The sequence below is a fragment of the Octopus bimaculoides genome, chromosome 10 (genome assembly GCF_046866305.1).
Source record: "Octopus bimaculoides isolate indiv1 chromosome 10, ASM4686630v1, whole genome shotgun sequence".
NCBI lineage: Eukaryota > Metazoa > Mollusca > Cephalopoda > Octopoda > Octopodidae > Octopus > Octopus bimaculoides.
The window spans coordinates 14826370-14843377 of NC_142937.1; the positions used below are offsets into that span (position 1 = coordinate 14826370).

General features: G+C 36.7%; 1 protein-coding gene across 1 annotated transcript in view; it reads left to right on the forward strand.

The window, feature by feature from the left end:
- The first annotated feature begins 1709 nt into the window (after nt 1–1709).
- LOC106875011 (mutS protein homolog 4) overlaps nt 1710–17008 on the forward strand; it is a 67735-nt gene continuing 52436 nt past the window's right edge. Inside the window, exons 1-7 of the mRNA XM_089358391.1 lie at nt 1710–1785; nt 4211–4257; nt 5114–5270; nt 10942–11066; nt 12117–12265; nt 14583–14706; nt 16566–16632. Of these exons, the coding sequence (XP_089214517.1) occupies nt 4227–4257; nt 5114–5270; nt 10942–11066; nt 12117–12265; nt 14583–14706; nt 16566–16632 (653 nt within the window). The 5' untranslated portion in view covers nt 1710–1785; nt 4211–4226. The remainder of the gene's footprint in view (nt 1786–4210; nt 4258–5113; nt 5271–10941; nt 11067–12116; nt 12266–14582; nt 14707–16565; nt 16633–17008) is intronic.

Sequence of the window (17008 nt, forward strand, 5' to 3'; positions counted from 1 at the left end):
GTTCTACTATAGCCTTAGGCCGACCAAAACTTTGCGAGTGAATCTGGTAGGAAGAAACTGTGTGGACGCTCGTTGTCAGCTGGTGGAACTGTTAATCCTGGCACTCTCTCTCTCTCTCTCTCTCTCTTTCTCTCTCTCTCTCTCCCCTTTTCCCTCTCATCTCTTTCTGTCGAAGAGCATAGGCTTGAAACGTCAAAGACTTTTTCAATCTTCTTGAACGTCAAACTAATACATTTGACATACATACAGATATACTTTTTCTTCTTCTTGGTAGTCTATCGATCTCCGATGAAGACGTAATCTGATCTCAGCAGTCAGTGTTGGGAACGCATGTGGCTCTGCAACCCAAAGCCGGAAGCACACAGGCGCACGTGGGTTGGACACTGGTAGTTTGTGAACAGGACAGAGGATGCGAGGCATTGCCGTTTATCCTCCTCAAAGGCAGCTGCAGCAGTATTGGTGATTGACCTCCAGGTAGCCTTGTTTGTGGCTGCGGTCTCAAGTTTGCGAGGCTGGAGGCTACATCACTTTAGGTTAACCTTTAAGGTTTGTTTCAGTCAGCTGGCTGTGGCCATACTGGTGCACCGTCTTGAAGGGTTTTAGTTGAACAAATCGAACCTAGGACTTAATTTTTTTAAAGCCTACTACTTATTCTATCTGTCTCTTTACAAGTACTTATTCTTTGTAAGCCTAGGACTTATTCTATCGTCTCTTTTTACGGGGACGTAAACACACCAAAATTGGTTGTCGAGCGATGGTGGGAGAACAAACACAAACACACATATATATGACGGTCTTTCAATTTCCGTCTACCAAATCCACTCACAAGGTTTTGGTCGGCCCGAAGCAATAGTAGAAGACATTTGCCAAAGGTGTCATGCAGTGGTTGGGAAGCTAACTACTTACCACACAGCCACATCTGCGCCTATTTATATATATATATATATATATATATATATATATATATATATATATATATATATATATATATATATATATATATAGAGAGAGAGAGAGAGAGAGAGAGAGAGAGATGACGGGCTTCTTCCAGTTTCCAGGTCCCCTCACCGCTTAGTGGTTCGATAAGAGTCATTGACAGAGTAAGTACCAGACTTAAAAATAAATGCAGGGATCGATTTGTTCAACTAAAACCTTTTAAGGTGGTGCTCTGGTATGGTCGAAATTCAATGACTGAAAAAACAAAAAAACAAAAATTACATGGATATTTTTTCTTGGCTTTTGAGAAATCTTATATAGGCGCAGAAGTGGCTGTGTGGTAAGTAGCTTGCTTACCAACCACATGGTTCCGGGTTCGGTCCCACTGCGTGGCACCTTGGGCAAGTGTCTTCTACTATAGCCTCGGGCCGACTAAAGTCTTGTGAGTGGATTTGGTAGACGGAAACTGAAAGAAGCTTGTTGTATATGTGTATATATATATATGTGTGTTTGTGTCTGTGTTTGTCCCCCCAACATCACTTGACAACCGATGGTGGTGTGTTTACGTCCCCGTAACTTAGCGGTTCGGCAAAAGAGACCGATAGAATAAGTACTAGGCATCCAAAGACTAAGTCCTGGGGTCGATTTGCTCGACTAAAGGCAGTGCTCCAGCATGGCCGCAGTCAAATGACTGAAACAAGTAAAAGAGTAAAGAGAGAGAGAGAGAGAGAGAGTACAACTGAATATACCAACCAGATATTAATCGCAGTTATCTCCCATGCATCTCGCATTTTAAAGTTTTTCGTTTGTAATTTAAATACAAAAAATAAGAGATTTAGAAATATTTTGGTAAGTCTGAAAAAATAATTTCAACTAAAAATATAAATGAAACACTTCTTTATGTTTATAGATATATGCATGTAAGAGATATTTACTTTAATAGTTTATAGTTTTATTTAATGGTCACTCATTGTACAGGGTTTCCACAAGGCCTGGGTACATGGAGTAAATAAAATCGTAACGTAAACAATTAAATATAATTTCTGCAAAATTTCCTTTATAAATATTCATTTTGAAGGAAGTTATGTAGAAACACTGTTGCCCATCCGAACAGAAATATGCTCCACATGCTTCCATGAAAACTTTTTTGTTATTTTTATCAAGATAATCGTAATCTACATCCCAAAACAAATTTCTGGAAAACTTCATTAAAAAATATACATTTGAAAAAGACCAGCGGAAATTTTTCATCCTAAAGGAATTTTAAAAATCATCCCCTCCTCATCCTGAAGTATTTTTTCAAATTTTCTCAACATAATCATAATAAAGTGTAAAAGGGTAAAGACCCCTTCGGTCATGAATGACCATGGATTGCACCTAAAAATTTTCCCTCCAAGGCTCAAGTCTGTTTATGGAAGACCAGCTGTAGTCCATGTATACTAGCCTCCCCTTTCCATGTCACCATTGTTATCCAAGAGAAACACGAAGGCCGATACAGCTTGGCACCAGTGATGTTGCAACTCATTTCTAGAGCTGAGTGAAGTGGAGCAACGTGAAATAAAGTGTGTAGCTCAAGTGCACACCACACAACCCAGTCTGAGAATTGAACTCACTACCTCATGATCATGAGCCCAATGCTCTAAACACTGAGCTAATATGCACCATCTAAAATATATCTACAAAATCTTATAAAAAAATACGTATTTTTTAAGGAAGTTATGAAGAACCATAGTTGAGCAGACACCAAACTGTAGTTATGCTGACAAGATGTTGAAAAGTTTTGACGAAATTGGAGGTTTAAATGATATTGATTTAAGTTTAAATCAGATGTGTTGCTTTATATCTCTGTTGGAAACCTAAATGTTGTGTGAAGATGATATAAAAATAATAACAAACTTATTGTATACAATGCTGAGGTGTATTACAGCTCATGAGAAAAGGTAGCCAAAAGTGCATGAACTGTACATAGAATAATGCAGAGGAAGTGAACAATGACTGAGTTGTTTAAAAAGATGGAGGGGAACATCAGGTGTGCATGTGGCAAATTTCAGGAAGCATGGAATTTTTTAGGAAGTAGTGTCCTGACAACTGATACAAGTAGTCTGTTCCATGCTTCAGCAATTCTGAGTGTGAAAAATATTTCCAAAAGTCATGGATGTTGTGTTGTTTTGGTTTTGTAATCATGTCCATGAGTGATAGAGATAAGGAATTCAAAAAGTTCAGCAACAGAGATCGATAGAATAAGTACCAGGCTTTAAAAAAAGAATGTACTGAGGTCACTTCCTTTGACTAAAATTCTTCTAGATGGTGCTCCAGCATGGCCACAGTCTAATGACTGAAACAAGTAAAAGATAAAAGAGAAAAGATATATTTATATATATATATATATATATATATATATATATATAAAACCGCCTCTTCCGGTCCTTTCACAATGTAACCTCGTGGGCATCGGTACCATTTTCCTCTTCCTCCGTTTTTCCATTCTCCGAACTTTCCATCTTTCCGACGAAGGGCTCCGCCCGAAATGTCATACTCTCTCTCCTTCCTTTCCCGAGCATCCAATAACACTATCCATATCACGTCCTCACTATGTTGCTTTTTTTTGTTATTGTTTTTTGTGTTTTTTTTTAACCTATATATATATATATATATATATGTATATATATATATATATATATATATAACTACTTGTAGTGCCATACATTGAAACTTTTACAGATATGTTATTGTTGTTAATGTTGTTTAACCCCAGTTCAGTTCCTGATTGAGCTGATCTATGTGCAAAGATATTCCAGCTATTACCATTGAAATTACTTCATTTTACTTCATTTGAAATACAATTGGATTGGATTGCTGCAGGACAAAGGCCTCAACATCTTCTTTCCACCAACCATGATCTGATGTGGAGGGTGTGAATTTGAACCAGAGATCATACTGGTTTGATGAGCCTACTCTGCCACCCTTTTTCAACATAGCTTGTAGTTTTTATACTCATGCCCAGGAGTAGTTAAGCCGATTACATTGATCCCAGTGTGTAACTGGTACTTATTTTATTGACCTCGAAAGGGTGAAAAGCAAAGTCATCTGTGATGGAATTTGACCTCAGAACATAAGGACAAATGAAATACTGCTAAGCATTTTGCATGGTGTACTAATGATACTGCCAGCTTACCCAATTAAGAAAAACATGAATGTCACAACCTTCTATACACCACTTTGTAACCTTAAAGCTTCATGCTTAATTAAAATGTTTATTCTATTATATTTGTAGACCCTGAAGTTCAAAAATGGCTACAAATATCAAACAACCAAAATACAGTAAGCAGTTATTTTATTTTAATTAAATAATTCATTTTTCTGTTGTATTTCTGCATTTTAGAAATCAGAAATATTACTTCTATTATTTCTTAAACATGTTTGTTATGTTTCGCATTGTTTCTTATAAACAAGAATGCATTTTAGTAATAAAATTTTTTTTTAAATTGGGATTAATATTAAAACAGTCACATATAAAATAAACATCCTACTCAAACAGGCGAAAAATGATAAAGGCAAAATCTTGTAAGAAGTTGAAAGGGAATGAATGTGTAAGCAATTTTGTGATTATGATTTTTTTAACCATTTAATTATATTTACTGAAAGAGAACATTTACTTTTGACATTGTCCAAAGAGAGGATTAATTTCAGGATATTGATCGCATTTTACTCCTTTCAGTCACTTGATTGCAGCCATGCTGGAGCACTGCCGTGAAGGGTTTAGTTGAACAAATCCATTCTAGGACATATTTTAAGTTTGGTACTTCTTCTATCAGTCTCTTTTGCCAAACTGCTATGTTATGGGGATGTAAACAAACCAGCACAAGTTGTCAAGCAGTGGTGGTGGACAAACCCAAAGACACACACACACACACACACATGATGGGCTTCCACATAGTTTCCATCTACTAAATTCACTCACAAGGCATTGGTCAGCCTGGAGCTATAGTAGAAGACTATTATCCAAGATGCCATGCAGAGGGACTGAACCTGAAACCATGTGGTTATCCGAAGAAAGGATTAATTTCAAGGTATTGATTGTGGATTTAATTTGGTTGTTTTGTCATTGTTTTAAATTAAATGTTTTAATATTTCCATCATTAAGATTTAAATAATCTTGAAATGAAACTCTTTTTAGATTTTGGACTTTTACAAACACCCGCTACTTCTGATGAATCAGAGTTTTCAGATACATCTGTCAGTGTCTTCAATAAGAAGCCTATATTTATGGGAACCAAGAGGAAACAGCAGAATCTGGGCCAAAGAGAGGATATTACACCATACTCAGAACAAAGGTACTGAATCATCTATTATGTCTGATGTGTGATTTAAGAAGGCACAGGCCTTACTTTTCTTGTTACATAAATAAAAAACAGAAAAATAGCTAGTTATAAAATCTCAAGAAGAGATAGAATAGTAACGTATACTAGACAGTACAGTGAGTAGCCACATCAAAGGGGCAGATGAATGTTACTACTAGTTTAACCCCAGGTGCATTATCCACCAGCTGGTTTTCAGTGCAAGCTCTACACCCTTTATGTACAATACAGGGTGTCCACAAAGTCTGGGTACATAGGGATTAACACATACTTTAAGAAACTATTATTTCTTACATTTAATTGTTTATGTTATGATTTTATTTACTCCATGTACCCAGACCTTGTGGACACCCTGTATATATATATATATATATATATATATATATATATATATATATACAGGGTGTCCACAAAGTCTGGGTACATGGGGATTAACACATACTTTAAGAAACTATTATTTCTTACATCTAATTGTTTATGTTATGATTTTATTTACTCCATGTACCCAGACTTTGTGGACACCTTGTACATTGCTATCAGTGGGAGTGAACCCCTACTACGCTCCAACAGCTGGGAAGATTGTGGGACCGGGGTTAAAGTAGTAGTAACATTCATCTGCCACTTTGATGTGGTTACTCGCTGTACTGTTTAGTATACGTTACTATTCTATCTCTTCTTGAGATTTTATAACTAGCTATTTTGCTTGTTGGAAATCAGTGACCAATGGTCAGTTTGTTTACAATATATTGCTGACAAAAACGGATCTTAGCTACACTCGTGGCTGACGTGAGCCTATTAGCTTGAAACAGGCTGGTCCCATGATCCTGTCAGCTGTTGGAGGGTAGTAGCGGTTCGCTCCCCCTGCTAGCAATGCATTGTATAGGGTGTCTACAAGGTCTGGGTACATGGAGTAAATAAAATCATAACATAAACAATGAAATATAAGAAATAATAATTTCTTAAAGTAAGTGTTAATCCCCATGTACCCAGACTTTGTGGACACCCTGTACATAAAGGGTACAGTGCTTGCATTGAAAACCAGCTGGCGGCGAATCAGCCTGGGGTTAAACTAGTAGTAACATTCATCTGCTACTTTGATGAGGCTACCCAAAAAAGAAAAAGTCCTTGCATAATTATCCAATCCATGAATTCATAAAGCCAGCAAAGTTAGTTTATTTTAAAATCTGCTTTGGTCATTAGACTGTGACCATGCTGGGGCACTGCCTCGAAGAATTTTTAGTTGAACAAATTGACCCCAGTACTTCTATTCTTTTTTCTTTTTTTTGAAGTTTAGTACTTATTCTATTGGTCTCTTTTACTGAACCAGTAAGTTACAGGGATGAAAACACAATAACACTGGTTGTCAAGCAGTGGCGGGGGACATCCTCCATCACAAAGACACACATGCACACACACACACACACACACACACACACACACACACACACACACACACATATATATAGGATGTCCATAAATTAGCTTTACAACTTCCATACTTTTAATCTCAATATTGTAAAGGGACTTTATGGACACCCTGTATAATCCCACTCTACTGACTGATATATGAGTGTATCTTTTCTCTGACTTATGGTCTCTTAGACAACTCATGCGCATGTGTGTGTGTGTGTGTGTGTGTGCATATGTGTGTGTGCAAGTGTGTGATGGGCTTCTTTAAGTTTCTGTCAACCAAATCCACTTACAAGCGTTTGGTTAGCCTGAGGCTATAGTTGAAGACACTTTCCCAAGGTGCTGCACCATGGGATTGAAGCCAGAACCATGTGGTCGGGAAATAAACTTCTTACTACACAGCCATGCCTGCACCCACTGGGCATTATTTTGTTTTTCTTGCATCCCAGTTTTTATAAGTCCGGTTACTCAGTTTCCATGGCACATAAGTGACTAAGGCCATAACATTTCTCCCCAATGGGATACCACTCCGTTGCAGAGTTCAAGGTCAGCTATTTTCAAAGGGAGGGAGTAGGTCGATTACGTTGACTCCAGTACTTGACTCAAACTCTGTTTTATTCACCCTGAAGAGACAAAAAGCAAAGTTGACCTCAGTGGGATTTGAACTCAGAACGTGAAGAGCCAGAAGAAATGCTGCTAAGTATTTTACCTGACATGCTAATGGTTTCGCCTGCTCACTGCCTTCTCTGTGTGAATTTGGACAAAGCATATTGTCCTACATATGTTAGTTTGTTTGACCAATATTTACTATTTCCGGTTCACAATTAGGAAGAAGTTATCAATAGAAAAGGCATCCAGCTGTTACAATATACATTCCAATAATTTTGCATAAATTATCTCATCCATGTCGACATGAAAACAGAGACACATATATATAAAAAAAGCATTGTTTTTGGTGTATGTATATATGTTTGTGTGTTACTGGTATTTCACTGATAAGAGGACAATTTAACAGGTCATTAAGGAATTATAATTACCAATAAAATTTGTCAGTAATTGTCTTAACAGTTGTGGTCAATGAATTTTTAAAATAAATGTAATGTCTCAGAATATCATTATTAACCAAAAGCCACTGTTAAGTTTTCAACCTTAAATTATAGTCCTCCCTGATCGTTACACAAAAAGAATTTCCTAATAAATATAATTTGATTCACTCAGCATTAAATATATTTATTAATTTTGATTATTGCTAAAATGAATCTACAAGAACTAGTTAACTATTTACCTGTCCTGTGTATCACATGTGACACATAGGACATATTTCCCTGGCATCCATGTATTAGGTTGTTCTGAAAATAATGGCCACTCTAAGTGTTGTGTTTTTAAACGCAATTTTATCATAGTATTTTAATTATATTTTATGTGAATTTCAACATGCTTAATAATTAGTGAACGCTCTTTAATAATTTTCTACTAATTTCAAACAGAAAACATTCTTGAAGCATAGGCGCCCTTAATTATGAACATAACAAAAAAAGGACCTTTGCTTACTTTTCTTGCATGAGTTCAAGCTTGGGCACAATGCTTCCCAAACTGCTGCCAATATCAACAGAGCATGGGAAGAGAGTCCATGAGTGATCGCACAGTACGAAGGTAGTTTCAGAAATTCCGTAGTGGTGATGAGAGCCTTGAAGATGAGGAAGGTGGAGGACGGTCATGCAGTCTTGACAATGAACAATTAAAAGCACTTGTTGGACAAAACCCACGTCAAAGTGTCAGAGAAATGTCTCAGGCACTTGGTGTCGGCATTGCAATGGTCTCACGCAATCTGCAAAAGGTTGGTAGGTGAAAAAGCTCGATAAATGGGTTCTGCATGAGCTTAATGAAAATCAAAAAGTTTGGTGTTTTGAAGTGTGCTCGATGCCATTTCTGTGAAACACCAATGATCCTTTTCTTGACTGAATAGTCACTTGTAATGAAAAGTGGATCCTTTATGATAACCGTAAATGGTCAGGTCAATGGCTTGACTGTGATGAGTTCTCCAAACATTTCCCAAAGCCAAAGTTGCATCAGTTAAAGATTATGGTGACTGTCTGGTGGTCTGCAATTGGCGTTGTCCATTACAGCTTTCTGGAAGCCATTCAGAGCATTACAAGAGAGGTTTACTGCAATCAGCACACTGAAATGCATGCTCACTTGCAAAACATGAGACCTGCATTGTTGAATCGGCATGGCCCAATTCTGCTCCATGATAGTGCAAAGCCACATGTTGCAAGAATGACACTGCAGAAACTCACAGATTTAGAATAGTAGATTTTACCACATCCTCCATGTTCTCCTGATCTTTCACCCACTGAATACCATTTTTTAAAGCATTTAAACATGTTTTTAGTCTGAAAATAACATGAAACCTTAATAGTCTGCTTCCTACTGTAACAGTTATACTTTTTTTCTCCTTTACTTTCAATTAGTCTTAGAGATCTTACTAAAAGGTCTAAGCTAGTGAATTTCTTGTAACTAAGCCATAAAAATAGATATTATATAACAATTAGTTTCAAAATTTAGTACAAGGCCAGCAATTTGGGGGAGGGGATTAAGTCAATTACATTGACCCCAGTGGTCAACTGGTACTTATTTTATTCTTTTCTACTCTAGGCACAAAGCCCGAAATTTTTGGGGAGGGGGCCTGTCGGTTAGATCGACCTCAGTATGCAACTGGTATTTATTTTATTGAGCCTGAAAGGAAGAAAGGCAAAGTTGACTTGAGCGGAATTTGAACTCAGAATGTAAAGACAGACGATATGCCACTAAGCATTCTGCCCTGCATGCTAGCAGTTCTGCCAGCTCACCACCTCATATAACAATATAATAAAATGCTTAGCAGCACTTCTTCTGGCTTTACAATCTGATTTCAAATACTGCTGAGGCCAGCTTTCCCTTTCATTCTTATGGGGTCCCAGAAATAAGTACCTGTTGAACACTTTGCCTTTCTTGGAGAATTGATCTTCAACTTTATGGTATTTTTTTCTCCTCATTGCAAGTATAATTTTAAGTAAAATTTTTGTTCTGCTACATTAGGTATGTTAATACCAACTTAATTACTTGTTTTTCATTCTGAAAGCATCATTAATTAATTTACCCAACCAATAAAGTCAACCTGCAATTTGTATAGTCAAATCTGCTTCAAAGCACATCCTACTATCTTAAAAAATTACAACCATATTAATATAATCTAGTTCTAGGGTGGTGGGCTGGCAGAATTGTTACCATGTTGGGCAAAATGCTCTGTGGTATTTTGTCTGTCTTTGTGTTTTGAGTTCAAATTCTGCTGAGGTTGACTTTGGTGTTCATCTTTCTGGGGTCAATAAAATAAGTACTAGTTGAGTATTGGGATTGATATAATTGCCTTTTCCCCTCTCGAAATTGCTGGTCTTGTGTCAAAATTTGAAACCAATATAACCTAGTTCTGTTGTCATGTCCTGTTATTTGTATTTGTGTAACATTCTCCGTTTTTTTCTGTCCTTGTTTTCATATACATTCGCTGCTGTCTTACAAGGAATCAATGCTCTTAGCTTAGTTTTTCTTTGGGGCTGGCCAGATTGGAGCAATCTCCTGTATAACCAACTGAAATTGCAAAGATAATCTGGAACTTGACTGAGGAAAGAAAACTCTGAATGACCCATCCTTGTTTTCTTTGTATCGTCTATCTGGATGTTTTGCTGTCTCTTTTTTGTATTGCCTAACTGTCTGGATGTTTTGTGTTCTTGTCCCATTTTGTATCTTATATATATAATCTAGTTCTAGCTCTACAACAGGTCTAGAATAAGAAAATCAGACACATGCATAGTGATCCTCCCTAGACACAACAAGATTTGTTTCAACACACCAATTCACATCAAGAACCAATTACAGAAATGATGTAAAATCAGACAGTAATGACCAGAAGTCTGCAAAGTCAGGGCTAAACTTGGGTTACCTAATGAAGGTAGCTGTATTTAATCCAAGAATTGTGCTTAATTTTTCATTTGCTTTAAAAAAAAAAGTACTGCTTTTTGTGACTCTGTTTCTCTTCATGAAATTAAGGAACACTTAGGTTTTTTTTATTGAGTAACATTAGAGCACAATCTTTTTCGTGTAATGAGAAACGAAATGAAAAAAAAGGCAGTAGTTAAATGATTAATTAGCTTAATAAATAATTAAGATTAGGAATTGAATCATGTTGGCTTTTTTTTTTCAGGTTGTCTTCCTCATCAAGTGATCGTCTTAAATTAATCTCACCTGCTCTGACTAAAACATCTGCTGTGAAACGGACTCCATATACATCATCTACAACGAACTCTGATAATAACGCAGTTATTGCAGGTAAGATATTTTTTTGTTTTCTGTCTAAAGTAATAATACTATTTGCTGTTTATAACTTTTTTTCCTGTAATTATTAAGTGTTAATTATTCATTTACTGTTTATAATTTCTCAAGTAAATCAACTGAATAATTAATCAAGATTAATTGCTGGAAAGGACACCATATTTCATTATGCAACCAAAATATACTATCAAGTATTCAATCAACTGTCATGCCTATTCCTTAAAAAATGGCTTTGTCCATAGTCCAAAAAATTCAATATTTTTATAGTACAAATTAATAATTTTTCATTGTAATACTTACCATCAGATAAAAACCTTGACTGATGATGATGGCGGTTGATTTATCTCTTGCTAACAGGAGATAACAAAGAGTGCTTATATGCACTACAAGTCCAAGTGAGGGGTTCTCTCATGGTAGCCATTGCAGTATTCTTAGTTCTAACACAATATCCACTTTTCAGTGGGGATAAATATTACCCTTTGGTATTAATACTACTTCTGTTGCTATTAATTATTTTATAGGTAGAGGGTCTTTGAAAGGGGTCTCAGAGTAGTATCCCTGCTTTCCCGAGCTAGTTTTCCACCACATTTCTTAAAAATTGTGGTAGAAGACTAGGTCTCGGGACCACTCATGTCTAGAAACTGATGTTGGGGGTAAGCAAGCACATGCTCCCTGTAGAAAATCCAGCTCCAAAAAAGCAAAGGAGAATGGGCACCAGCCAGCCCAAAGGTTGGGGTGGGCTGCACCTGACTACCTCAGTTGCTATGGCATTGAGGTAGATCTGGCCACCCCCGTTAACGGGGACAAAACCTGCATTTAAAACACTGGATGATGATGAAAGCATACATATTCAGGGAAAAGTGAACATCAGGGATAAAATTAACTTGCCATATAGGCAGGGCTGGATTAAGAGCCATAGAGGTCCTAAGCACTTAAAAGATTTTGGTGCCCCATGGAACTGGAACGCTCGTTGTAACTGAGGGAGAGAGCCAGAAAGATATGATTTAACTGATGGAATTTATTTGCTTTTGTAATTTTTTTTAACAGCTCTTGTTGAAGGCCGAGGTCTAGCAAAGGGAGAAATTGGAATGGCTAGTATTGATCTGAAATGCCCAGTGTTAGTGCTGTCCCAGTTTTCAGATAGCCAAACCTATGTAAAAGTCATGACTAAACTTCAGATCCTACAACCGATTGAGGTAAGCTGGGTTACCTTTTGTTATTTTTTAAATCTTTTACTTGTTTCAATCATAGGATTGTGGCCATGCTGGGGCACCACCTTGAAGGGTGTAGTTGAACAAATTGACCCCAGCACTTATTTTTTTAAGTTTGGTACTTATTCTGTTGGTTTCTTTTGATGAACTGCTAAATTATGTATGGGGATGTAAACACACCAACACCAGTTGTCAAGCTGTTGTAGGGGTGACAAGCACATATACAAAGACATTTACACACACACACACACACACACACACACACACACACACACACACACTCATACATACACACATTTATTTATAAATGTATATATGTATGTATAAGTATATATATATATATATATATATATATGTGGCACATAAAAGACACCATTTCGAGCGTGGCCGTTTTCGTGCGGGTGACACGTAAAAGCACCCACTACACTCTCTGAGTGGTTGGCGTTAGGAAGGGCATCCAGCTGTAGAAACTCTGCCAAATCAGACTGGAGCCTGGTGTTGCCATCCGGTTTCACCAGTCCTCAGTCAAATCGTCCAACCCATGCTAGCATGGAAAGCGGACGTTAAACGATGATGATGATGATGATGATGATATATATATATATATATATATATATATATATATAGATAGATAGATGTATGTATTTATATGTATATACAGGGTGCGATGGGTGAATTGTTGCCATAATATATTTTAAATTTTGCACATGTGCATTATTTGTTTTTGATTTTGTTGATTACATAGTATAGTAGGGTCAGCTGGGCACCATCTGTGCCAAAAACAGCACTATGACACAATTTACTCTGCCAGAAATTTGGAAATGACATGCAATACTGCTTGGCATTCACACCAGAAGCTCCAATACAAACACTACAGTATTTGGGTGTCAATTTGAGGACATGTACTGAGTGTGATAAAAATCAAACATCCAGTCAACATCATGGTGTTTGGAGTGATAACTAGAGATGGTGACGTTATGTCTCCAGTCATCTTCCCTCACAGCCTCAGACTCAACACTGAGGCCTACATCAAGTGCTTGGAAGAGATAGTGCTGTGCTGGTGAAGAGAGTAGCTACTGGAAGACCCTATGGTTGGCAACAGGACTCTGCACCATGCCACACAAGCAGGAGAACCCAGTCATGACTGTCAGACAATTTCTGCGACCACATCACCCCTAACATCTGGCCACCTAACTCCCCAGACTGCAACCCCCTTGATTATTATGTATGGGATGCAGTTGAGTGAGAGACCAACAAAACTCCTTGTAACATCAAAGATGAACTGAAGGCAAAGATTATGGCAGCATTCATCAAGGAGACCGTCCAGAAGAGTTGCAGGAGATTCCAAAGTCGTCTGGAAGCCATTGTTGAAGCCAATGGCGATTTTATTGAATAAATTTACTCTTTAGTATTTCAAGATATTCTTATGTAACTTTGGTAAATATATCTGTTAAAATGAGATGTTAGTGTTATTATCATTTTTGCACAATTTAGATGACAGTATATTCACTGCACCCTGTATATGTATTTTATATGCATATATATTTGTATGTGTATATATATATATATATATATATATATATATATATATACTTCAATTCCATTGTTTGAAAAATCAAGTAATGTTCCACTTTTGTTTGTTAATAAATTTTTATGTAGTTTGAATAATGTCAGTGATAGATGTGTGATATTTTTTGTATTTACTAAGTATATAGTACTACGACAAAATAAAGCAAAAGTGAATATGATGGTAGGTGTGCCTAGATGAAAGGCTTCTTTCAGTTTCCATCTACTAAATCTATTGACAAGGCTTTGGTCAATCCAAGGTTATAATAGAAGACACTTGCCCAAAGTTCCACACCTTGGGACTGAACCCGGAACCATGTGGTTGGGAAGCAAACTTCTTACCACACACCCATGCCTGTACTTGATTTATTTATTTCAATGATAATGTTTTTGTTTCTTCTCTCTTTTCTTAGTACAGGCATCCCACATTATGGAAGCAGTATTCATTTGAACAATCTTGCTGTAACTTAGAATGCCACAGAATTCCTTAATTTGGCAAGATTTTCAGAAATGAAACATTTCTGTAATAGGGGTTGTACTTGCTGTTTGTGCTATGCTGAATGTTGTTGCTTAGAAATTTACTCAAGGAAGATCAAATATTATACAACATGAAATTTCATAAAGTTTTTACTCAAAACTATTTGCATATAATATAAATATATGAATTTTTTTCTTCCATAATATTGTATTGCATCACTTTTCTATTAATATTTATTTAATCATTTGTTGATATCAGATTGTGATACCAAGTACTGCTTGTGAAAATGGAAACATGTCTAAACTTTTCCAAGTCATATCTAATAATCTCTCAAACTGTTGTATGTCAACAGTTCAAAGGAAATATTTCAATGAATCCAAAGGTAAATGTTTATAAAATATCCTCAGAAAATTTTGTTTCTGATAGCAAAATGAAAGTTTAACAATTCTCTCATAATTGCTCCAGTAAACTATTTTGAGCAAAGAAACTCTTCTCTCATGTATGTGTGTGTGTGTGTGTCCAGCAAAGAACCTCTTCTCTCACGTGTGTGTGTGTGTGTGTGTGTCCAGCCTACCATCTTATTTCTTTATTGCCCACAAGGGGCTAAACATAGAGAGGACAAACAAGGACAAAGGGGTTAAGTTGATTAGATCGATTCCAGTGTGTAACTGGTACTTTATTTATCGACCCCGAAAGGATGAAAGGCAAAGTCGACCTCGGTGGAATTTGAACTCAGAACGTAACGGCAGACGAAATACCGGTAACGTTTCTGCCAGTTCACCGCCCTGTGTGTGTCCAGCCTACCATCTACCCATCCAGTTCTACATCTTTCATAATTGCTCTAGTAAACTATTTTGAGCAAAGAACCTCTTCTGTCACGTGTGTGTGTGTGTCTCCAGCCTACCATCTACCCATCCAGTTCCACATCTATTCCCCTGTTCATCCATCCACCCACCCATCCATCTAACCGGCCAGCCAGCCAACCAACCAACTCAGTCTAGACCTGGTAGTTTGACAAACGTCAAGTAATTGAGTCAGTTACTTGAATTAATTTCGTGACCTGAGTGATTCATTAGTGAGTGTTAAGTCCTGTTGGCTTCGATATAGGTGAGTGCAAAGGGTGAGGGAACTACCCAACTTTTACTAAAGCATAAAAAAGTCTATAAAAGAGCTTGTTTTCTAGGGACACCTACAGAAAAAATTAAACTTATTGCTGCAAACTAACAAAACACTTGTCAATTTTTAAAGTGTTGCTGCTGATTGTAGATAACTTGAATATACTTTGGCCAAAAACTGGCCCAGGCCCTGTCTAACTTAGCAAAATATTGTTTCTACTCAGCAGAGTCTATTTACAAGTAAGTGGACTTAAGTGTTTGAAGGTTAAGTGTATGAGCTACTGATAACTCCTTAACTGGTTCTATGCTACCCTATTGATTCAGTGATCCAAAAGAGTTGATTTTGTTTTGAGGAATCAGCTTGATTCATTAAGTTCCCTGATCTCTTAAGTATTTTGTAGTAATCTATAATCAATTAAACAAGGTATTTAATGAAGAAATCTTGTCATGCAGCAACCTGCTCTTGCTGTTATGCAGTAGTTATTTGAAGTTGTTGATTTAGATACATATTGGCTTCAAGTTTTGGCACAAGGCCAGCAAGTTGTTAAAAAAAAAGATTCTGTTTTTGAAGGTATGTGGCTTAGTGGTTAGGGTATTCAGTGCATGATCATAAGGTTGTAAGTTCGATTCCTGGTGGTGCGTTGTATCCTTGAACAAGACACTTTATTTCACATTGCTCCAGTCCACTGAGTTGGCAAAAATGAGTTGGACCTGTTATTCAAATGGCCAGCCTTGTTACATTCTGTGTCACGCTGAATCAACCTGAGAACTACACTAAGGGTATGCATGTCTGTGGAGTGCTCAGCCACTTGCACATTAATTACATAAACTGGCTGTTCCATTGATTGCCTCAACTGGAATCCTTGTCATCGTAACTGATGGAGCACCAGTCAGTTTTATGAAACTGGTCAAAATGTCAAATTTATTAAAAGATAAACCAGTAAGTTGATAATTATTTTTTAAGTATTTACTTTCCTCTACCATATCCAAAGTTTTTATAAGCCTTATATTCATATTCTGTTGATATGTAGGTGCTACAATAAGAAATACCCTTTTAAGTAATGATCCTATAACAATATTATTTCACTTGGAAAAACATTTATTTAACAAAATATGTTTTCTTCAGGGCTCCAGTTTATCAGGCAGCTCTGTTTACCAGACTACAATTCAGTGGAGATGGAAGTGGCTTCAAAGTAAGACAATATTTCATAAATTATCTGAATATAACTAATTATTAGAGAATCAATTATTCTTTTCTTTTATTAGTTGTTGGGAAATGTTTTGTTTTGATTTCTCTCTCTCTCTCGCTCTCTCTCTCTCTCTCTCTGTTTGGCTGTGTGGTTATAAGGGTAGATGGACAGCGCAAAGCTGTGACATGAGGAGATATTGATAAATCAGGTATAGCTGGTCATCTATGGAAAAATGGAGACCACCTCCCCCTGTGGGATGAAGTTAAAATAATAGACAAAGACCACTGAAAAATACGAAAACTAAAAGAAGCAGCATATATGCTAGGACACAACAACCTCCTAAACAGATATGAATAGCATATGGGAACTGGTATTAAGG